Source organism: Podarcis liolepis (assembly GCF_965112155.1).
Source record: "Podarcis liolepis genome assembly, chromosome: 15".
Classification (NCBI taxonomy): domain Eukaryota; kingdom Metazoa; phylum Chordata; class Lepidosauria; order Squamata; family Lacertidae; genus Podarcis; species Podarcis liolepis.
In genome coordinates this window covers 5,092,884-5,116,507 of record NC_139566.1, presented here as the reverse complement: position 1 = coordinate 5,116,507, position 23,624 = coordinate 5,092,884, and the positions used below count along the sequence as shown (strand labels likewise).

Below are 23,624 nucleotides of genomic sequence, written 5' to 3'. Positions count from 1 at the left end.
TTTATTTGCCCGTTTCTTCATGCTTGCTGGCGTACCCAAACGGTACGCCATAATAAGAACAGCAGGCTCTGTGTGTCCCCCATCTAGTTCAGTATATTGAAAGCACATTTTCTACCACAAGGAATCCTGGGAACTAGTTTACGGGTGCTGGGAATTATAGCTCTGTGAGGGGGTAAACTACAACTCCCTTTTTCTTTTCTTTTTTGCGGCATGGGTGTGTGCTTTGAAGCTGCTTTAATGGTATGGTGTATAAAAGCCACAGCCTGTGGCCACTTTCCTTCACACCTGGGATGTTCACAAGCAAAGCATGATGGGAATATCCATCCCTGTTTGAAAATGCAAGGATGTGGGGAGGACGTGGGTGAGGAAAGCTCTCAGTCTGTCAGTTATCCTCTTTTTTATTTTAATTTCCCCTCGCCCTGAAAATTTGGATGTATAATCTCACTCTGTTTCTTTATTTTCTAATCTTCCAGTCAGGGAACACAGGGAGCTGCTATAGGCTGGATCACTCTATTGGTGCCCAAGGGACAAGGGTGGCCCTCCAGGCCTCTATGCCTGGCCCTTTAGACCCTACTGAGCTCCCTTCCCACCTCATAAGCCATGCCCCATCTCCCCAGTCTGCACCCTGACTAGCCCTGCTTCACATACATGGAAATTAGCTTATTGTTCACCAACCTTTGCCTCAGGCCTCACCCACCACTAAGGTGTGGCCCCTGAAAGGTTGCCCAGATGGGAATGTGGCCCTTGGTCTGAAAACTGTTCCTCTCCCCTGATCAAACCTAGCATAATTTCCTTTGACTGACAACAGCTACGGAGTCTCCCTGTGCTTTTAGTTGGACCTGCACAGAGTGAAATGTTTATTATTATTATTATTATTATTATTATTATTATTATTATTATTTGGCATACAAGGCTCATAGTCTACCACTGCGACCTGAGCCCTCTTGAATTGTGGACCTAATTAGATTTTAAGGGAAGGAGGAACACCTGTTAGGTACTGAATGATTTCCATTAGTGGCTTAAAGAAATGATTAGACCTGAAGAAAAACTCAAATTGCAAGAAGGTTACATGTAAGAATTCTGAAGTACCACCAAATTTCGAATTGGTGCATTGTTTTTCTGCCCTAGCAAAGGTGTCCTGTCTCTCAATATGGAGGGTTGTGTTTCTGGGTACTAGACATTGCCAGGCCAGTTCCTGTTTACTTCAAAACCCCAATTCACCCAAGTTTCTAGCCTTTGAGGTCTAACCATTTTTTTAAAGCCACTGCTCACACTGCCAAGGTGGGTTGCCTCAGGTAAAACATCCGAATGGCGCCCTCTATAGATTGAAAAAATATATAATGCATGATTTTTAAAATACAGTGATACCTCAGTTTTCAAACGTAATCTGTTCCGGAAGACCGTTCGACTTCCGAAACATTTGAAAACCGAAGCATGCATTTCCGGAAACATTTGCTTACGGAAAACTCAATATGGAAGCCTCGTGGTACATTCGAGTTCCAAAAAGCGTTCGAAAACTGAAGCAATTACTTCTGGGTTTTCAGCGTTCGAAAACTGAAACGTTCAACTTCCAAGAGTTTGGAAACCGAGGTGCTGTACCATGGTATACATAATGGAACCTGCTGAATGTCTTTCAAGGGCAACCCAAATGTGATCCCTGAGGTGACCATCTCCGTTCTCTTCCAGGGTAGGGCTGGCCCTATTACCCAGATCCACAGATCTCGGCACGTAGGCGGCAGGGAGATATGCTGCCGTTCACGAGGTCTTTCACATGCTCGCCCACTAAGCAGTTGGTGCTTGTGGTGCCGCTGTGGGCGTAAAGAGATCCGTCCAGGAAGATTGAGCAAACCGTTTGGAAGGGGAGTAAAGTTTCAACAAAGTTTGAGAAACCCTTTTGAGTGCTAAATGTCCATCCAGCACCACGAGGCGCCCCAGGCAATCAGTTCCTATAAGTCAGTGTTTTTCAACCTTTTTGGGGCAAAGGCACACTTGTTTCATGAAAAAAATCACGAGGCACACCACCACTGTGTGTGGAGAGGGAGATGTCAGAGCCCCGCTGCTCTCTATGGGGAATCGGATGAGAGCGGATCGCCTGTCCGCTCTCATCCGATCCCATCCGATCTGATCCCCACCCAGGACGGATGGAAAACAGGGTGGACACAGTCCGGCGCCCACCTAGTGGGCGAAAATTTGCCTTAAAAAAAATATAATTCAATTTTTTCCATTTTCCCCACGGCACACCAGGCAACATCTCGTGGCATACTAGTGTGCCACGGAACAGTGGTTGAAAAACACTGCTATAAGTAGATATATCTAGCTTGGTAATGTTTACCCTGACTGGCATCAGCTCTCCTGGGTTTTACGTAGGAAATATTCCCAGCCCTAACTGTAAATGCCACTGTGGACAGAATCTGGAGCCTTCTTGCATGCAAAGCAGATGTTCTATCACTTGATGTACAACCCTTCCCCAATGGAGAGGTATACAATTTGCTCTTTCATCACAATTCTGCAGCAGAGCCCTAGTTTTTGTAACAATTTTTAACATGTACACAATCAAAATAGATCATAATTCAGGGAGAATCTGTTCACGATCCCAAGAATCCAAATGTGCCTATAATATCCAGATCATTTGTTTTGACTTCCACTAAGCCAGAGTTGGGACGCTGGTGGCGCTGTGGGTTAAACCACAGAGCCTAGGACTTGCCGATTAGAAGGTCAGCGGTTCGAATCCCCACGACGGGGTGAGCTCCTGTTGCTCAGTCCCTGCTCCTGCCAACCTAGCAGTTTGAAAGCATGTCAAAGTGCAAGTAGATAAATAGGTACCGCTCCGGCGGGAAGGTAAACAGCGTTTCCGTGCTCTGCTCTGGTTCGCCAGAAGCGGCTTAATCATGCTGGCCACATGACCCGGTAGCTGTACGCCGGCTCCCTTGGCCAATAAAGCGAGATGAGCACCACAACCCCAGAGTCGGCCACGACTGGACCTAATGGTCAGGGGTCCCTTTACCCTTACCTTAAGCCAGAGTACTGACCATAATAAACCTAGCACTGCCTCCTATTCAGGTGAGTGGGATTTTGCTACTCATTGCCATAATTTTACAAGCGTAACTTCTTCACAGCCTTGAGGGTGATAAACTTTTTCATTTGGTGATGGTGGTAAATGAGAGAGCTGATTCTGGGCCTCTTAGAAACGCACAATTTGCAGCTAAACTTATAAATGCAGAATATACACCTTCCTCTGTCCAAGGGATTTGTTATGCTAAAGAATCGTCATCATTTTTATTTTACACTGGTCTTTTGGCCATTTCCTCTGTTAAAAGTAGAATAAAACTGATGTGAGATTTACCTTTCTTGTACCATTCAGACAACACCTGAGCTGTGAGTTCCAAGCCACTATGGACACAAGTAAAAACAAAACAAAACAAAAAACCCAGATGTCCCCAAACATGATGATTTTATGTGTAGCACAAACACAAGCACACATAGCTGTCTGCCACCATTTGTTCCAATTGCAAATACAGAGAAGAATCAGGAGTTGCATTTTCTTACACTTGGTTCTATGACAGATCCCCTTCTAGCAAGCCGGGGCAGGCCTTATCTCCCTTAAAATATACCATTTGATGTTGCCAGGGTCTTGTTTTCTAGTTACAGCAGCAGCAGCTACTGTTTCTGTTGGGACTGAATTTCAGGCATGCTAAAAAGGGCCTGCGGTGAAACGACAGCCATAACCCCAGGTCGCCAGTGTTTTGCTGAGTCTGGCTTCTTTTTTCTGCAAAGCAGTGTTGACATTTCACTATCAACAGACCAGACACTTTCTTCTTCTTCTTTGCAAAGTTTGATCCAAAGGAGATCTCAACTTGGGGGGGAAATACATCAGCCAAGGCAAGCACATTCAGCGGTGGCGAGCGGGACCTCAGAGAGATGAGGTGACTTCTTTGGAAAACTGTAACTCACAACTGGTTCTGTCAGCATTGGCATCTTAAGTAAAAAAATATTTTTGAAGGTCAGAAAGGGGGGAACAATGTTGTGATGTATCACAGCCCTTCCCCTAAAACTAAGATTCCAGTCCTTGCGGTTCCGAGTTAAATGGGACAACAGGAAGCTACAGTACAGTGGTACCTCGGGTTACAGACGCTTCAGGTTACAGACACCGCTAATGCAGAAATAGTACCTCGGGTAAGAACATTGCTTCAGGATGAGAACAGAAATCGCACAGCAGTGGCAGCTGGAGGCCCCATTAGTTAAAGTGGTGCTTCAGGTTAAGAACAGTTTCAGGTTAAGAACGGACCTCCAGAACAAATTAAGTTCTTAACTCGAGGTACCACTGTACCGGGAAATTCAAGGGTTTGAGCCTGGGTCGTTCTGCATGCAAAACAGATGCTTCACCTCTCCACTATGGGCTGTCCCCAACTGCACGTTTTTTTATTCAGAAGCACTGCCTGATTTTGTAGGGAGTGGAGATGGGAGTTGGGAAGAGACATTATTTACTTATTTTGAGTCTTTCTCCTGCACCACCCGGTGGGTCTCTGCAACAAAGAGATCAGCTGCAACATGATGAAAGGATAAAACAGAACTGGTTTGCTTGTGGGTTGTTGTTTTTTAAACCCTAAAGTCAAACACATTCTTTAAACAGATTTGCATTAGGGTGTATTCATCACCTCCCCCAACTCCTTTGTACTGTATTATGAAACGGTCTGGTGATAATTTCATAATCGGCGGTGAATGTTCTCCCTTCCTCTTTTATTTATCTGTTAGCAGTTGCTTTGAAACCTGATCCTTAGTAAGGAATCATGGTTGGGCTTGAGGTTGGGGAGGGGGCAGAGAGAGGAGGAGGAAAATGCCTCTGTTTTTCTTTCCTCCTGCACCACCCCCTCCAGTTGTGGTTTTGGTGGTAGTGGGTTGCTGGCTCATGAGCACCCAGGGCGTGTCTCCCTACGTCAGCCGATGACTCAGTTTTCGCCTGCCAGTCTCCAGCCTTATAAAAGAGCACAGCAGCAGCCAGCAAACCGTCAGCAACAGCAGCTCAGGCAAGAAGAAGGAGCAGAGAGGAACCACCTGGAGTCACAACCCCTGAGAGAAGCAAGACTCCACCTGACTCGGGACGGCTATGAAGATGCTGGTCCTTTTCCTGGCCTCTTGGCTAGTCCTGGCGCAATCCGCCACTCTTGCTCCCGAAGGTAAGCCTACTCAAGAACCCATCACTAACTACGACAAGTTGGGACCTTGCTTGCTTACTTGTTTCCTGACCTCCCTTTCCCTGTTGCAAACTAGGGCAGATGTGTGCAGGGCAAGGTGACAGCTGCCGAGCGAGATCTGCAAGCTGGCATGGCGGCAGTGCGCTTCAGGTTGGCACTTTCCTTGCGCCCTCCGTGCTGCCTGTTAGCCGGGAACAACTGGTGCATTAGACTGCATACGCACCATACCTTTAAAGCACATTTATTCCTCTATTAGCACCCTCGCTCATAAACACAATCGTGGGAAATGTAGCTTGCCCCCTTACAGCCCCATGATTCCAAGCATCCTTGAGAAACTATAGTTCCCAGGAGTTGTAGGTGGGGAGAGCCATGTGCTTTAAATGTATGGCGTGTACACAGCCTTATGTGTGTTAGTGCCACACTCCTATAAAGCAAATGGGGGGACGACATTTTAAATTTCTGGGTCTTTCCCTGCTTGTGCAAGTCTTCTCTGAAACTGCCTATTCTCCCCCACCTTCCAGCTGTTTCAGAGAGAGTACCTTATTGTCACTGCAGGGAAAAACCGCTGGCTGCATAGGCACCACACATTTCAGGCACACCCCCACACTGAGGAAACTGTAGTTTGTTTAGGGTTCTGGGGATTGTAGCTTTGTGAGTTGGCAAACTACACTTCGTGGGGTTATTAGTGGTTTGTGTGCTTTAAATGTAGGGTGTATGAATACACAGGCAAGAGAATTTTCAGCATACTGTACACATACACAAACACACACACACGAGCCCCTTTTGTGTTTTATAGACGCTAACCCCTGTTATCTCCTTCAGAATCCCTGAACGTTGTTGAGATGTAAATCAAAGAGTTGAGCCATTCTGAGGCCTGCAATCTACCTCAGTTTTTTCAAAAGTTTGGGTCTCCCTAACTTTTGAAATTTTAAGACAGCTCTAATTTTATTCTCTGAGCACAGATCCAGAGGCTATTCACAGCCTCTACTTTATCTTTTTATGTTTATTTGTGTAGCTGGGTGCTCCCAAATCAATCAACATTGTTCCTCTCTTTCCTTAGTCGTGTTTCAGAACTGCTGTTGTCTTAATGGCTCAGGCAGAATAAGGCTTCAAAACAACACATCTATCATCAGTCTTGTGATTTGGAACTGAAAACCGATTATTTACACACTTGCTGATCCTCTAAGTATTTGACAATTTTTTTAAAGGCCTTCAGGCAAAAAACCCCAAACACTCTAGGCATTGTGAAATCTAGCACAACTGGGCGATAAATCATGATTTTCGGTAGCTTTAACTGGAAAAAAATGTGACACTGGCTTTGGATCTGAAAAATCTCCTGATTAACCTTGTGAAATCTGTCGTCTTGTTTGGTGTTGGTTTTTTCCAGCCAAATTGTGTTGCAATGTTTTAAAATTTAAACGATTCCTTCCCTCTGCAAAAAAAAAAAAAAAAAGGAAAGGAAAAAAAGAGGGGGAAAAGAAGAAGTAGTATCAGATACAAGAACAACTCTGGATTGAAGGGACACATACCATAACATAATAGATTGTGAAGAATAGTGCTGTAACTGCTGTGTCCAAGATGCTGTGTGTATCTTGAGTTACAGAGAAAATACAGCCCTCCCAAAATGCATGTGTGTGTCCCAACCAAAAATTTAAAACCCAGAACCCAAAACGGTGCCTCACAATAACCCTTTCTGATAGTTACAGATAGGTAGCCGTGTTGGTCTGCCATAGTCAAAATAAAAAATTCCTTCCAGTAGCACCTTAAAGACCAACTAAGTTAGTTCTTGGTATGAGCTTTCGTGTGCATGCACACTTCTTCAGATACACTGAAACAGAAGTACTTCTGTTTCAGTGTACCTTTCTGATAGGCCACTACAGATGTTCCCATTTTACATATGAGGAAAACTGAGGCTGAGGCATGGGATAATTTGTCCCATGGCAGAGCCAAGCCCTGAGATCCAGGCCTCTGAGGTCTCCAAGCTTAGTTCTCTGTCTAGTGGAGCGCAGTGGCTCTGATTTCCCAGCATGCACTGCATGTTCCCCCGAACCTCAAAGTAAACAAAGGCAGTGCAGAAGCTGGTTGTTCGTTTTGGAAGGTCTGTTGTTTCTTGGTGATTGCTTGGAGGACAAGCTGGCTTGCGGGGAAGGCAGGAAGTGAAGTTTCTGCTATTTATCACCTGGGATGTTTAAAAGGATCAGTGTGGTCAGGCTCCTTGCACAGCATAAACAATTGGCTTTTTCAACAGTAGCATCCTTGGGAGCAGCGCAGGTCTATCATGGTCTACTGGGTGATTTGCAGTAGTTCAGCAAGAGCTCCTGATCCGCAACAAGAATAACCCAAACACCAAACCCCCTATTAGATGCTGAAAAAGAACGCTCGGTGGTAGGGTGACCAGAAGTAGAATTTTGAAAGGAAGGACTTCTTATCTGGATTCTAGTACTGACCATCTGGTCTCAGTACATGCCCAGAGACACCCTTGTTCCTTAATTCTTAGCATATGTCCACTAGGCTCAGTCTCTATTGTGCACCTGTCTCTTGTTGTTGAACTTCGGGGTTTTTTAGTTAAAACAAAACAAAACAAAAAACCCACACACCACAAAGTAGATCCCACAAACCTAAAGTCTGTCCATACCAAACCTAGAACCCCCTCCCTTGATGTGAGGGTATGATGGTGCAACCAGCCTGCCATTCTTTTGCCGTGAGGAGCAGCCAGCAGGGATTTTGGCTGTGCAAACTGTACAAAAGCGCTGCACTGTGAGAGTAAACTGTTATTTGTTTTGAAAAGGGGTGTACATGTTGAGAATGCATATGTCAGGTACAGCCCAAGACCTTGTGGTGGGTGGCTTCCTCTAGATCTCATTCCCTCGGCATGCATGATACAATATTTACCTTCCCTAAGCAGGGAGTGGATTCTGAGGCCATTATTTGCAGAGAACTTAAAGCAGCTCTTCATGCCAGAGGACTTTTCCCTGCCACAATGGCAACACCACCCTGCAAGACCAGTAGAATAAGCTGGCTTTTCTCGTTCTGTTCGTAAACCAACTAGACTCATCATACATGCATTTAAAGTACATCACTCCCCACAAAGAATCCCGGGAACTGTAGTTTGTTAAGGGTGCTGGGAATTATAGTTCTGTGTTGAGGTAAACTACAGTTTCCAGGATTCTTGGGGGGGGGGGAGTATGCTTAAAATGTATGGTGTGTATGCAGCAATCTTCTCCTTCCTCCCTGGTTACTATTGAGACCCTACACAATGTAATACCATGTTTACGGAAGATGATCTTACTCAACTACGAGTAAGAAGAAGTTAAAGATTACATGGGAGGACCCACATTTGCCAGAGACTTGCGATGAAATGTTGAATGTGGTAATTCGGTCATACGCCCCAAGATGGCGCCGAGGTAAGACGCTCTTATCGGAGCTCAAAGAATTTTTTAACTAAATGCCTTTGTTGCCGGCTCTCCTCCTCCTTTTGGATTTTATTTCCTTTCGCTACTTCGCTGGGCTTTTGAACATCTTATCTTATCCTCCTCGGTGCCGGGACTTAGTGAAGTTAATGAAGTTTTAACGAAGGCTCTCAGACATTCCCTCCCGGGCATTAAGGCACTCCCTCCCAGTTTCTCGTTGACTCCTCGTGACAAACTTATCCCAAGGATCTTTAAGGACCTCTAATGGGCTTTTAACCCTAAAAACTATAAATTTATAAAACCACAAATTTCTCCCACCACCTCTAACTTCGTGGACCCCCAAACATCTCAGTTGTTTTAACAAACTGAGAAGAAGGGGGGGGATACTTCAAAGGAGTGCTCTAATTGGACCCAGTTTTAAACTCCTCGCAGCAGCCCAGCCAGGACTGAATGAGAATTGAATGAGATTGCGACCTGAGAACTTTAACACTCTATCACTCCGTTTAGAAGTCTGATCTCATTGATTTAAGAAGAATCTAGCAATGAGAAGAGCCAAAAGACTCAGATGCCCTGATACAGAAACTGACGCAGAGCCCTCCGGTTTCAAACAGAGTAATCTAGATAATTACCTGCTACCTCAAAAACAGCACATATCTCCTCCCAAAACCTTCCTCAACTCTTTACATGGAAAGACAGTTGAAGAGATATCCCTAGGAATAAATGAGGACAAGGCTACTACTCCCATAATCGAGGCACAAGTGCTAATTGATAGAAAGGTGGAGCTGCTGGAGGAATGCTGCCTAATGACTGCTCAAACAGTTCAAAAAATCTTTGAACAATTACAAAACATCTCCAAGAAGCTGGATAACCCAGATGAAAGGAGGCAACTCACTCCCTTTTTGCCATCCTTAATAAGCCCTGGAGACAAACAGAACAAATACAAATTTATACCTCTAAACCAGCCAAAAACCAGAGGAAGCCCCCCTCACTCAGTCAACCTGATACTGAGGCCATGTGAGATTGTTCTCCACATTTTTCCATATAGAGGGCCCCTACCTTACTGGGAGTCATCCTTCTGGGCCAGACACCATCTAAATCTGCTCCTAGGCCTTGAGGGTGGAAGCATCGACCTAAAAGCAGTCAAGAGGCTCACTAACGATGGACATTCCAAAAAAGTACTACTAAAATTTGGTAGTCATAGAATTCCAACCAAAATCCTAAGGGTAAAGGCTTATTTAGCCCAGAAAGGAATTATTCCGCGTCGATACTTTGAAGATATATCACTCAGACCATTGATTGCATCTAAAAGACAGAACAAGATGAATAAGGCCATTCTACCAGAAGCCGACATCTGCCCTACTCCCGTGGAAGAACCCAGTAGATGGGAGAAACCGCAGCCAGCTACCCGGGAAATCACACAAGAAAAATCCAAGCTCTCAAACCAAGCGACTGTAGCATCAAATAACAGCCTCGCCCTTGATACAATAGACTGGACAGTCCCAGAAGAAGTAGATCTGCTGAGTAACTTTACCAAGCTACCAGACAAAGAACAAATAAACATACTCAGTAAATTGACAAAACTACAGGCCAGATTGACCGAAATTCACCAACAAGGGCAACAAAATGCAGTAGAAACAATACACAATCAAACTTTACACTTACCAGCCCTCTCCCCTAAATGCATAGTCAAAAAGAAAGCCACCAATGGAACTTTCAAATGTATAGATGCAGACCTTCAAATCCAGCCTCCTTTAGAATATGAAATGGCAAGGAAAAACTCCAGCAATGAGACCACAAATTCCTGGCTGAGATATCAAATACTAGCTCTAAACGAAATAGGTACCCCTTATTTAAGTACTACAAAGGACTCTAACATTGCCGAACAAAAGATGACCTCCAACAGACCTGATTCACTGAGCCCAACATCAAATGAGGCCAAAGAAATGGAAGTAGAGACTGAAAACAGTCCTACTGTCCACAATAGTCTACCAACCACAGAAATTTCTCAGGAACAAGGAATAGTTAAGGAAGAAAACCAAGAAAGGGAGGAAATTTTAATTTCCCGCACTTTAAAAAAGAATCTAAAAGACCCACCATTATGTTCCCCGCCGAAAGCAGCGACAAATGGCTGTATCTGCACAAGACAAAATCCCTCGCTGGACTCAATAACAGAACTAGAATGACTAAATGCTGTCAACCAGCCATCAACTCAAAAACGGATCCTACGCTTGCTGTCCTGGAATATTGCAGGGTGGGGAAACAAAGACGGAGACCCAGACCTAATGAACTTCCTTAAAGATTTTGAATTAATACTTCTACAAGAAACATGGTCAACTAGAGATATTAAAATCAATGGATTCACCTCCTATACGAAACCCGCAGTGAAAACAAACACGAAGGGCCGGCCGAAAGCAGGGTTCTGTTGCATGATCAAAGACAACTTAGGGTTTGAAATCAAGCAGCTAGAAAAATGCTTACCACTTGCACAAGCTCTACTTTTAACCCAAAAAGACGATACTTTGCTACTTGTAAATGTCTATATCCCCCCAAACAAAAACAACAGCAGCAGTGAAAATTGGTCACAACTAACCTTTTATATAGAAAATTTGACCGATAAATACCCAAATGCCTCACTGATAATAGCAGGTGATTTTAATGCCAGAGTGGGAACCAACAATGAACAACTATGTAGCAAACTAAATTGGAATACTGATAATGATATCGCACATGCCCTGAAAATAGGACGATTCTCCAGAGATAGGGTTGTAAACAACGAAGGCTTACGCCTACTTGAATTATGTAACAACTTTAATTTGCAGATTGTGAACGGTTCAACAAAAGGCGATAGAAGCGGGGAGTTTACATACTTCTCCCCCCGAGGATGCAGTGTCATCGACTATATTCTTGTCCCTTATAATATTATAAATTCAATCATGGACCTCAAAATTGGAACGCGTACTGAAAGCGACCATCAGCCATTATTGTTGTCTATTAACTTAAAGGACGAAACCAAAATAACCAAGTACAATATCATAGAACCTTCTCAATACAAACAAATGACCCAATTAAAATGGTCCCAGGAAACGAGTGCAGCAGTGGGGCAAAAACTTACAGCCAACCTGAGAAAACAAGTATTATCCAACTTAAAGACCACTAATCCCTACAGTGATATTCCGAAAATTTATAATGAAATCTTCCAAATGTTCGTAGAGCTTAGTACTCCACCTAAAGTTTGGGTACTTAAACATAGCGCTAGCCCTTGGTTTGATGATGAATGTTTCCAGCTAAAAAGAAAGCTGCGTCAAACATTTAAAAATAATCGCGCTAAACTAGAGCCCTCTTATCTTGATGAAAAAAGACAATACCATTACATTCTGGCCGAAAAGAAACAGAAATATGCAACCCAAAAATGGCTACAATTACTCGACTCAATTCAGAGTAAAAACAACAAAGCGTTCTGGAACCTAGTGTACGGAGGATTGAAAGCCGAAAACCAACTAACTCTACCACCAATTGCAGAATCCAAATGGTCCCAATACTTCACATCTGTATTTAACAATCTACACAGTGAACTCAAAGGAAATGAGACCACTAAAAATAAAATCAATAAACTCCAGGAGTGGCCAAGGGTAGAAGAAGAGGAAATTAGAGAGATAGTTAAAAATTTCAAATCGGGGAAATCTCCTGGGCCAGACGGTCTACCAATAGAATTATTCAAGACCTATATAGATTGGTGGGCAGAACCCTTAGCTCAATTGTTTACTCTCATAGATAAATATGGGATCATACCTGAGATATGGTTAAGATCAATAATTATCCCAATCTTTAAAAATGGCGACCCAAAAGAACCAAGGAATTACAGACCGATAAGCCTACTATCAGTGATAGGGAAAATCTACGCTAAGCACCTTTTATCTAAACTTCTTACCTGGATGAAAAATCTAAATTTACCAGGGAAAGAACAAATAGGTTTCTCCAAAGGTTGCTCTACATTAGACCACTGCCTTATACTTATGCATTTGGTTGAAAAATATAGATCCCAAAGGCAATCTAAGATATATGCTGCTTTTGTAGACTTCCGTGGTGCATTCGACTCAATTGACCGCCCAAAGCTGTGGAGGAAACTCGCAGAATTAAAAATTGATCAGCGCTTATTGATTCTAATACAAAATCTATACTCTTCCAATACCTGTCAAGTCAAACTTAACACCAAAGGTCACCTTTCATCAGACATCCCAAACTCGAAAGGGGTAAAACAAGGGTGTATTCTCGCTCCCTTTCTATTTAATTTATTTTTATCAGACTTGCCAGATCACCTCCAAAAAATAGAATCACATGCCCCTAAACTTAATCAGAAACCAGTTCCTCTCTTATTATACGCAGACGATGCTGTCCTACTATCATTAACGAGCTTGGGTCTGAAACGTCTTATATCTTCTCTGATCCTTTACTGCGAATGTAACGAACTCTCTATAAATTATGAGAAGACAAAAATTTTGGTCTTCTCGAATGGTTGGAAATTAGAGAAATGGAAAATAAGAGGGCAAGAAATCCAACAAGTGAAAATCTATAGGTATCTGGGAATCTTATTCCAGAGCAATTTAGGGTGGGCAAATCATCGCACAAATGCCATAAAACAGGCAAAGTGTACCTCATCAGCAGTTGCCCGTTTTTATTATCAGAAAGGTAATCAATTTATTCCTGCGGCCAATCAGATATTTCAAACAAAAGTGCAATCCCAGATATTCTATGGAATCCCGCTATGGGTCCAAGCATATAACAGTGATTTAAAAAAGATTCACTCCAGCTTTCTGAGACGTATTCTTGGACTCCCAGCTGTGATCAAATATGAAACAATGTGTGCAGAAATAGGCATACACACAATGGAATATTGGGCATGGTCCACCTCAATAAAGTACTGGTTACGCTGCCATTTTCGCTGCCCTCCATCAAGTCTGCTCGCTGATTTGCTCAAAGACTCCTATAAATCAAGATGGTATCAGTACCTCGAAAAAAAGATTGAATCTTTAGGCATCGAGCTGGAGCCCCTGTACAATTCTAATGAGCAATACATTTTCCATAATATCCTAACTAGACTAAAGGATGTCGAGAGACAAAATATTATGGCAGCTGTAAACAAAATTTGCTCCCCCATATTCTATGATTTAAGTATCTTAGATAGCAGAGCCAATTACGTCACTAAATTAATAATCCCAGCCCAACGTAGGGCTTTTATGCTGGCCCGTTTGAATGTTTTTCCCTCAGCATTTGTCAGGGGAAGATATCAAAACATTCCTAGAAACAAGAGATTCTGCAGATGTTCTATGAATGTCCCGGACACTGTAGAGCATATTCTCTTTCATTGCCCATTGTACAGTATCCCACGTCAACGCGTGCTGTCCCCTCTTTTGGGTGGTCTGGAACCCCAGCAAGGTGAATGTGTGGGATTCTGCCTATCCGACGTCGACCAAAGGGTAACGGCGGGGGTAGCCGAGTTTTTGGTAGCAGTCCTCCAAGGAGCAGGTTAACAACGAAAACCACTGATTTTATATGTATATATATATATATGTATGTAGCCAACTGCTGCCTTTTATATATATTTCAAGGCTTTTATATGTTATTTCCTCTTTTATGGTTTTATTTGCACAATGCCTAATAAAGGTTTGATAAGTAAGTAAGTAAGAATGTGGTAATTCATATAGCACATATCGCTGGTCACTTAGATAAGGGGTAGAGAAGCATCTGTGTGGCCTGCCAGATGTGGAGCTGAAGAACAGGGGCCATTTCTCTCTTTCCGTCCCCCCAATTGCTGCACCTGTAGAATCTCTGCCTGTCCAGCACCTGTTTTTGAAGCTGCAGGAGCTATGCTGCAAAAGAATGGGTAGAAACCTTCACAGGAAGTCAAGGACAAAATATGTACAAGACAGATAAGGTAGTCAGGCTGAGTCTGCCCAGGAAACTGGCCCCACGGACTTCCATCATTGCCGCAAGTGTTAATTAGCGGGTGGCAGAGTGTATTGACTTCCTTTTCTTTTGGAATTGATTGTGCTTACTCATCCATGAGAACTGTGCTTGTAATTGACAAGAGGAAGTTGATTAACCGGGCTGATTAACTGTAGCAAGAAAGACTTGGTTCCGGGAGCACATGGCTGGCCTTCCCGCCCATAAAAGCAGTTTTGCTGGAGCTGGCAACGTGTGCTAAATCATTTTTGTATTCTGATTTCCAAATCTATCCCACATAATGAGGCCCCTGGGCAAAACAATTTAAAATACTGGGGTTGTGTGTTCAGTGTTAATCCTACTCGGAGTAGACCCATTGAAATTGAATGGGCATGACTGAGCTAAGCCCACCATTTTCAATAGGTCTACTTTGACTAGAACTTGGTTTGATACCACCCATAGGTCAGTATCCTCCACTGCTCACACGGAAACTCGGGGCCAACACACCTCCTTGCCGCTGTCTACCTGCCACCAGAAGCAGCCACGTCTAATAGTAGGACCGGCCTCAATCAAAGTCTCCCTTCTATTTGAGCTCTGCCCCAACCAAATCTGGGCAGAGTAGCCACATGGCTTAAGTCAAATATTAAGGAAGTCACGTTCTTGTGCTATGGTTGCTTGTTTTAATTAGCCCTTGATGCCCTGGGGGCCAAGTCCTGAATTCTCCAAGTACAGGATACAATTATTGTTTTGCTATTCGTGCAGCTTCCTGATCAACACACCACTTCCACTCTGGAGTTGCGGTTCAGCCTACCTGCTACTGAGCAATGGCACTCCCCCTTTAAAATAAAGTAAGGCTCTTCATGGGTTAAACCACAGGGCCTAGGACTTGCCGATCAGAAGGTCGGCGGTTTGAATCCCCACGACAGGGTGAGCTCCCGTTGCTCGGTCCCTGCTCCTGCCAGCCTAGCAGTTCGAAAGCACGTCAAAGTGCAAGTAGATAAATAGGTACCACTCCGGCAGGAAGGTAAACGCCGTTTCCGTGCGCTGCTCTGGTTCGCCAGAAGTGGCTTAGTCATGCTGGCCACATGACCCGGAAGCTGTACGCCGGCTCCCTCGGCCAATAAAGCAAGATGAGTGCCGCAACCCCAGAGTCGGCCACGACTGGACCTAATGGTCAGGGGCCCCTTTACCTTACCAGTCCTCATGGTTCTGAAAAAAGATAGGAAGGAAAAAAGATAGGAAGCTGCCTATGCCGAGTCAGAACATTGGTCCCTCTAGCTCAGTATTGTTTACAAATGCCCGACAGAGGCTTTCCAGTGTTTCAGGCAGGGGGAATTCCCAGCCCTACCTAGAGATGTCAGGAATTGAACTTGGGAAGTTCTGCATGCCAAGCAGGTGCTCTGTCCCATAGCTATTGCTTTTTGCCAAACTTTCTTTTGTCCTTGCAAACCAAGACTATATGCTCTTGAGAAGTCCCAAATTAAATAAGGGGGGAAATTTGTGATGCTGGATCTAGTTTGACTTTGCTGATATAGGTCCTGGCAACCCCATGATTGTTAGATGGAAGCATGTTTTCAACTGAAACTGTTTTTAATTCTTTTTTAGAATGTTCTGTTTTACAACGTTTTTTTGGTTTGTTTTTAAATTGTGTGTCTGTTTGCCACCCTGGAATCCTTAGAGATGAAAGGCAGGGGTATCAATGCAGTAAATAATGTTGTTGTTGCTTAAAAACATCTTCTAATCCCTCCTCCCAAATTCTCTCTTTAGTTATTGAACTTGGGAAGCCAATTCTGCAAGAGGAAATCCCTCCGGCCGAGATCCCACGGGAAGTTCTGCTTCAGAGGATACTAGATAATGATGAACTGGGAGGTGAGGGTTCAAGGTTCTCCATTCTAATTACAATCCATGCTGGGGATTGGGGCCAGTTTCTCCAGGAAAAGGTTATTCAGAAAACCTTGGGCTGTGCAAGAAGAGAGAATTGTACAGGAACAGATTGATGTATTTGTTTTGAATAGGTAATACCAACCTGGGGTAACTCAGTCAGTACAGCATGAGACTCCTTAATTTCAGGGTTTGAGCCTCGTGATTCCTTCCAACTCTACAATTCTACGAATCTACTATGTCTATCTTATTGTTTTGTAAGTCTGAAGGGAAATGTATTGCCACACAGCGACCCAAATAATGACTGCTGATGTCTCGGAAATTCTCAAACACCTGTATTTATCTGTACATGGCAACTGATAACGAAATCTCCCATAGAGTAAGAAAGAACGTTCATAGACTTATACTTCCCCTGCCTCCAAGCTAATAAAAGAAAAAATTGGAAATATTTAAAGGTTTAGGTTCAAAACGGGCACTTCCCAGCTAATGCATGTGAGATGTGAGTGCGCCTTGTTTGATTTCCATCCCTCTCCTCTTCCCCAGAGTTTGATCTCCCGCTGCTAGTCAATGGGGAGCCCCAGACACGGTTATCCTCTCCCCTCAGCCCAAGAGGCAGGAGGCCCGGCTGCAGCAGTGCCTTGGGGTGCACCCGGCTCCCCCCTCGCTTCAGACTGGACGAATTCCCACCTGCCCAACCTAACATCAGTAATATTGGCAACATCTGCAATGAAGGGAGGAGGAAGCTCTACTACGGGCCCTGGAATGTGCCCCAGACGGGTTTCGGTCACCTCAGCCGCCAGGGAGATGCCCTCAACAACATGGAGTCCGGGGTGGGCCAGTGCTGCAAGCTGCCCGACAGCGAGAAACTCCCTTGCTGCCAGAGTGTGGTGAGTTGCTACCGTTGTTGTTCCTGGTCTGACAAATATGGCACTGCTGTGATAACGGGCGCACTTTTCATTAAAGGGCAGGAGCTGCAACTCCTAAGACACATTATGTTCCTAGCCCCTCTTTGGAAAACTGGTTTTGAGCTTGAATTCTTTCCACCATTTATTTATATTTTTGGGAAAGTCTAAAAAACCTTTCTTCTACGCTTTGTCGGTGTTGAAATCACCCTACTGAGAATTTTGGTGAAAACTTTTAAAAAGGGACTGTTGGTTCGGTCCCAGTCTCTGAAAGCCGACAGTTTGCAGCCCAGATCTGTAAATCTTACGTGTCTATCAGGGTTGGAAAACATCTGTGGCCCTCCAGTTGTTGCCCGAATCCAGCTCCCACCATCATCCAGCCATGCTGAATAAGGGTTGATTGGAGTTGCAGTCTGACATCTCATCTACCATTGTCACTGTTGGTCTGACAAATACGGCAACTGCTGTAATACGGGGGCCTTGTTGGGGGCAGGGGCTGCTGCTCTTAGGCATATTTTTGTTGTTGTTTAGTCATCTAGTCATGTCCGACTCTTTATCTCTCCTTGGAAAGACTGGTTTTGAGCTTGAATTCTTTCCACCGTTTTTTTAAAAAGGCAGGAAGAGTCTTGCATGCATGGATTTTGTGGGTGCTGAACATGCCCTACGGAGCATTTTGGTGGAAACCTTTTTAAAAAGGGATAGTTGGCTCAATCCCAGTCTCTAAGATCTGATCATTCTCACCCCAAATTTGTTAATCTTATGCTCTTATCAGGGTTGGGACCGTCTGTGGCCAAGCCATTGTTTTTCCTCATGCAGTAAGAGGAATGCAGAGAGGTATTCTATTCTGTAAAAGGTGACTTCTATACAACTGAGATCTGATGAGATTTTGTCTGGGCTGTATGTATGTAGTATAGCAGCATACCCCTCGGTGTTGGTTGTGACATGCTCAGATACTGCACTGGTTGTGAAGGCCAACAATGCCTTTGTATGATGCACCCTCAGCTTTTCAAAGGTTGGAGCATAAAGCCGAGACTCTGTGGGACTCTAGTGGGACTCCTTTCAAAGGGCGTTTGGGGGCCCACACACCTTTGCACAGCTTTGGTCTCTCAAGGTTGGCTTTTGAAGCTGCTTCTCCTCTCCCTCCAGATGTGTTGGTAGGGCATGCTGTGGTTGAGGCAAAGTCACTCTTTACACCATGGGTTAGCAAACTAAGGCCTGTGGGCCGGATCAGGCCCAATTGCCTTCTGGATCCAGCCCGTGGACGGTCTGGGAATCACCACATGGATCGCCAGTGTGCACGTTCTTTCCCTCTCCCTCACATGGCGGCAGTGGCAGCCACTCCTCCCTCCCTCCTCCTGGCTTCTCCCTGCCCTGCCTAGAGGAGGAAGGGGGCTGGGCTTTGTTAGTGCCAGCAGCACCAGCGCTTGAGAGGCCGCCATTTTAAGCAGCCCCTCTCCTGAGCCCTTTCGCACACGGCTCATCGTCCCATTGCCACCAGCCCCTGCCGCTCTCAAGACACAGGTAAGCAGCTACCGGGGCTTGTGGTGCTTTTGCATCACCCCCCCAAAAAAAAATATAGTCTGGCCCCCCACAAAGTCTGAGGTACAGTGGACCGGCCCCTTGCTGAAAGTTTTCTGACCCCTGCTTTACACAGCCAAAATCTGTCCTCTTCTCAGTCTGCTGCCGCCTTGCACATCCCAGGACAGACAGACAGACATGTGGTATCAAAAGCAGACTCTTGAGTTTGGCCCCAGATGATAAAAACTCTGGTTAGCCATCTGATTGACCCGTTCATCTCTCCCCACCCTGCTCCAGTGGTCAGATGTTCTGGAGCAGTTCTGCGACACAGAATTCTCGATAAAGACCAGGCCTTACCACTGCTGCATGCTGGAAGGTGCCAGCCGGGATCGCTGCTTTGACGAGGATTCCCTCTTCCCGAATTATGACTTCAAGAGCTCTGATGGTCAAGGTCCATCACAGCCGGTCACCTGCAGCAATCCTTCCCAGTGCGAACCCTCGGAGCAGGTCAACCCACTGAAGCTTCTCGAGGTCGCCTTTCCTCCTGGAGAGCCCACCAGCGCCAACATCAAAAATATTTGCAAGCTGCGTAAATTCCGTCCCACCTACCTGGCCAGCATCTTCCCAAAGTCACATTTTGGCTGGCTGGTGCGCCGAGCCCAGGCTGTGAACCGCTTGGAAAATGAGTTTAAGAAATGTTGCCGAAAGGAGGATGCCGTCTGTGCCCGCAAAGGGGTGAGTGAGTGAGTCAGGAGGGACTCCTGGAATCTCCTGCTTGGGTCTTTTCCCAGCATCCCTTTCTCTCCCAGCATGCCATGCTTTATGGTCTGTTTCGAACCCAAGCTGCCTCTCCCATGCAGCCAAAGTATCTGAGCAGTTCACAATGAAGGATTTGTCCTTGAGTTGGGGGTAACACCCAGTGTGGCATTTTGGAATTTTGCAGCCCTGCAGGCTAACCGTTGGGAAGTTTGTCGCTTCTTCCAACCAAGGAACGGGTACACAGATGCGTAAATTGTGCATATAATGGTCTATATTAGCAAATGCAAAAATGCTTTGTATTGGGGAAATTGCAAACACATACGTAGCATACAAAAATGTACATATTAGGAAGAAACTGAAAAGTGCTGGCGAATTTTCATGAGGACTGGAGAGAACTGAACTTAAGATTGGTAGACCGCAAGGAGCTGCAAGAAACTGATGGCTTTTTGCTCATCTTTAGAGGCTGTCCCTCCCTCATGACTTTCCCCTGTTTTGCTTTCCTTTCCAGTGGGAAAAGGTTCTGACCCAGTACTGCAAACAGGAGTTCTCTGTGAAGACCCGGCCACACTTCTGCTGTAAAGTCCCTGCAGGGGAGGCCCGTTATGGTTGCTTTGCCAATTTGGCTCCATACCCAGCCTACGACCAGGAAATTCAACAGGTCAACCTCGGTCAGGTCACCCCAGACCTCCTGGACTCGCTCTGTGGCCAATTCACGCTTCTCACCAAGCAGTAAGTATGGCTATTTATTCCGTTTCAGTTACTTACCTGCCCTTCCCCTTCAGGTCCCCGGTCGAGCTACAGCAATTTAAAGTTCAGTATCACAAACAGTTTCCAACAAATGGCAGTCACAGGAAAAGGGTGGCTCTTGTAAAGATATATACAGTGGTACCTCAGGTTACATATGCTTCAGGTTACAGACTCCGCTAACCCAGAAATAGTGCTTCAGGTTAAGAACTTTGCTTCAGGATGAGAACAGAAATCGTGCTCCGGCAGCGCGGCAGCAGCAGGAGGCCCCATTAGCTAAAGTGGTGTTTCAGGTTAAGAACAGTTTCAGGTTAAGTACGGACCTCCGGAACAAATTAAGTACTTAACTTGAGGTACCACTGTATCAGGTATCAAAGACCAGGTTTGAAAGGTGCATCTTCTTCCAATACATGGCAGAAACTGCATAATGTTGGTGCTGTATGCAGCTCTGTGGGGAGGGAATTCCTTGACTTAGGGGCTGTCACACAGAACTCCCGAACTTCTGAGGGCAGTGGAATATCAAGAGGGCTTCAGGTTTCTGCTGGGCTGTCGGGAAGTATATTGCAGGGGAGGTTGGAGAAGTTTGGTTTTCCGATTTGTGTCATGCACTTCTCCGGCTAGAAAAAGTGTGTTTAAGAATTCCTATACTGGTGGCGGGTGGGGTGGGAGTGTGAAAAGGGCATCTGTCAGTAGCAAGTGGTATAAAGATGCAATGACTGTTATTCCAACTGGGCGGAATACAGATTGCGGAGATTGCAGCCACCTCTGGTATCAACATTTTGCTTGCAGGCAGCAAGCCTTGTGTGTGTCTTTCAAAAAAGTTAAACTGTGCTGTTCAGAAATAATTAATTTAAGGAAGGCTGGGTAATTAATTCAGACCTAGGGTTGTTGCTCCCCCTTGTGGCTGAAACCCAAAGTGATTTCTCTCTTCTCCCCCTTACCCAAAACCATTCTCAGTCTACAGTTCAAGATCCTCCTCCTCCTCCTCCAGTCTACGTAGTCTTATTAGCTGAAGACAGGAAGGAATGGGAGAGAAATTCACTTCTATTTGCTTTTTCAAATAAGCCCAATTTGCACTTCCAGGAATGATATGTGAATTGAACCACGGCCAAGATTCGTGCTTCTTCAAATTTTGCAATGTGTAGAAAATTGCAAATATTTTGTTGAAGTATGCTAATAAAATCCCATATTTTAGTGAATGTAACATACAGGTGTGCATTATACTAGGGGAAATTGCTTTGCAAAGATGTGCATGTTAGGACAAATTCACACTGAAATTCTGATGAACATTCGTGAGGACATTAAAGGAAAAATATATTTGCAAGCTGATGTGGAAACATGGTGAACTGAACTTACGGTTTGAAAAATTAGAAACGGAGGGAAACTGAAATTTGATAGAGTTGCCAGTTTCTAAATACAGATAATAGAAAATTTCGAGGAATTTGCCATCCGAAATGGTTGACGTGTCGATCAAGACTTATGTGTGGCATAAATGTTTAACTGTCCTTGCCCAACTGCAGGGCATTTTCCATTAGTATATTTTTATAACCACAACCCCTCCCCCCAACTTTTTCACATTGTTCTCCAGGAAAAACATCCCTGCTTTGGTCCAGAACATCACAGAACCCTGTTGCAAGTTGCAGGGCAGTGAGAGGACACAGTGTGCTGAGGATGTGGTGAGTAATTGGTTGGAGGAAGCAGCTATTCCTCTGTAAAGAACAAGGCAAGGGTTGTGGGGGGGGGTGTTGGCAAAGATCTTGATTTAGGAGCAGCCTAGGATGAGCTGAGTACGAGGGGTTCCGCTTTTAACTTGTGTCTCACCCCTCCCTCCTCTGCCTATAAACGAGGGATGGGGACCTGTGACCCTACAGGTGGTGATGGGTGGCAATGCTGTCCCACCGTTTCAGAAAAGAGAGTAACACTGACATCCTTGATCCTTTAACGTGATGTGGTTATTTCTCCTCCCTGCAGAAATCCCAGTTCATTGTGGCACTCTGCAGCTCCCAGAAGAAAACGTGGAAAGACCCCAAGAAATGTTGTTCCCAGTTGGAGGGCGAGGCCCGCAGCAACTGCTTCAACGTCAACTACCTGAACAACGTGTCTCTCGCCAGTTCCGTGCAGATCACCCGCCCAACGGTGCCGTCCGTGTGAATCAGAAACAGACTCGCCCCCTACTGCTGAAATGCGCCTCTTCCCTTCCTCTGTCCTCTCCTCTCTCTGGCTGGTTCCAGTTCCATGCTTCCGGGAAGTGGGTTAGCTGCTTCCCTGACCTATAGACTATCAACTATCTAAGACGTTGCTCCCTCCCCAAGGCAAAGCAGAGTGGGGGGGGGCAAAAAGCAATCTGCACACACTGACCTCTCACTAAGGGGGCCTCTGGAAGCCCTCACTGGTACGCACTTTAAATTCTAGGCAGTCGCGACCCAAGGAAAACATCTCAGTCCTTTTTTTAAAAAGAAAAAGTTCTGTCTGATTTTTGTCTTCCGTCACCAAAGTGCTAAAAGGCGTTTTGATTCAAAAGGGGAGTTTGGGAGAAAGCAGAGAGAGGATTTCTCTTGCTAGGTAGTGCCTCCTCCCCCTCCCCCTCCCCCACCACCATATTGGCCAGCTGGCAAAGTTTAATCCATTCCCTTCAAACCAGACACCTCCAGATCTTCGTGAGATATCTGGAGGGTCTGTGTCGGCATCATTATTTGGAGCTTTGCCTTCTGCTCCACAGAGTCTGCTTTTGGATTTGTGCAAAACTTAAGTTGATCAGGATGGTCTCCAATTAGGTAGATGGGTGCCAGTGCTTTTGTTTTTTTAGTGAAGAAAGCGGAACAGGAGCACAGGGCCTGAAGGACTGGAGAAGGGGAACTTCTATTTCTGAGTAGCTTTTCTGCTGATCTTAGGCAGGTACAGCCCTACCAACAAGGCTCTAGCAATCAGGAATGATGGTGGGGACGGTGGATAAAATAACAAGGGAAGAGTTGGTGTGGTGTAATGGTTATTGAAACATGCCCAGAAAACACACTAGCCCAGAAGGAAACACTGTACAGGGGAGTTTGTGGGTTACTCTGCCAAGTCACACCATTGCATCTCCATCTTTGTTTCCCAGCTGTAACTGAGCTCACAGAACATGTTTTCATATCGTAGTGAAGTGCTTGTATGGATGGATATCTGCCCAAGGCAAAGGGCTCTAATAAACCACTTTTTAGATGAATCCTTTCAGTTATCTGACTTCTTTATTTTACTTATATATTTGGGGAAATTTCACTGGAAAAAAAGTCGGAATGGTC

At 45.0% G+C, this 23,624-nt stretch overlaps 1 protein-coding gene across 1 annotated transcript; it reads left to right on the top strand.

Annotated features, from left to right (window-relative positions):
- The first annotated feature begins 32 nt into the window (after positions 1-32).
- On the top strand, positions 33-23,548 carry ECM1 (extracellular matrix protein 1). The gene is made up of 8 exons (XM_083477219.1): positions 33-240; positions 4,965-5,174; positions 16,310-16,411; positions 16,967-17,310; positions 19,141-19,578; positions 20,111-20,331; positions 21,935-22,022; positions 22,318-23,548. Exons 2-8 carry the CDS (start codon positions 5,105-5,107, stop codon positions 22,495-22,497), a joined length of 1,443 nt encoding a protein of 480 aa, XP_083333345.1. The 5' UTR covers positions 33-240; positions 4,965-5,104; the 3' UTR covers positions 22,498-23,548.
- The last annotated feature ends 76 nt before the right edge of the window (positions 23,549-23,624 follow it).

Bases quoted from the DNA above. Each gene is read 5' to 3' on its own strand.
- ECM1 (XM_083477219.1), top strand. From the start codon at position 5,105: ATGAAGATGCTGGTCCTTTTCCTGGCCTCTTGGCTAGTCCTGGCGCAA. The intron at 5,175-16,309 runs GTAAGCCTACTC...TTCTCTCTTTAG, and splicing joins CGCCACTCTTGCTCCCGAAG to TTATTGAACTTGGGAAGCCA. The intron at 19,579-20,110 runs GTGAGTGAGTGA...TTTCCTTTCCAG, and splicing joins CCGTCTGTGCCCGCAAAGGG to TGGGAAAAGGTTCTGACCCA.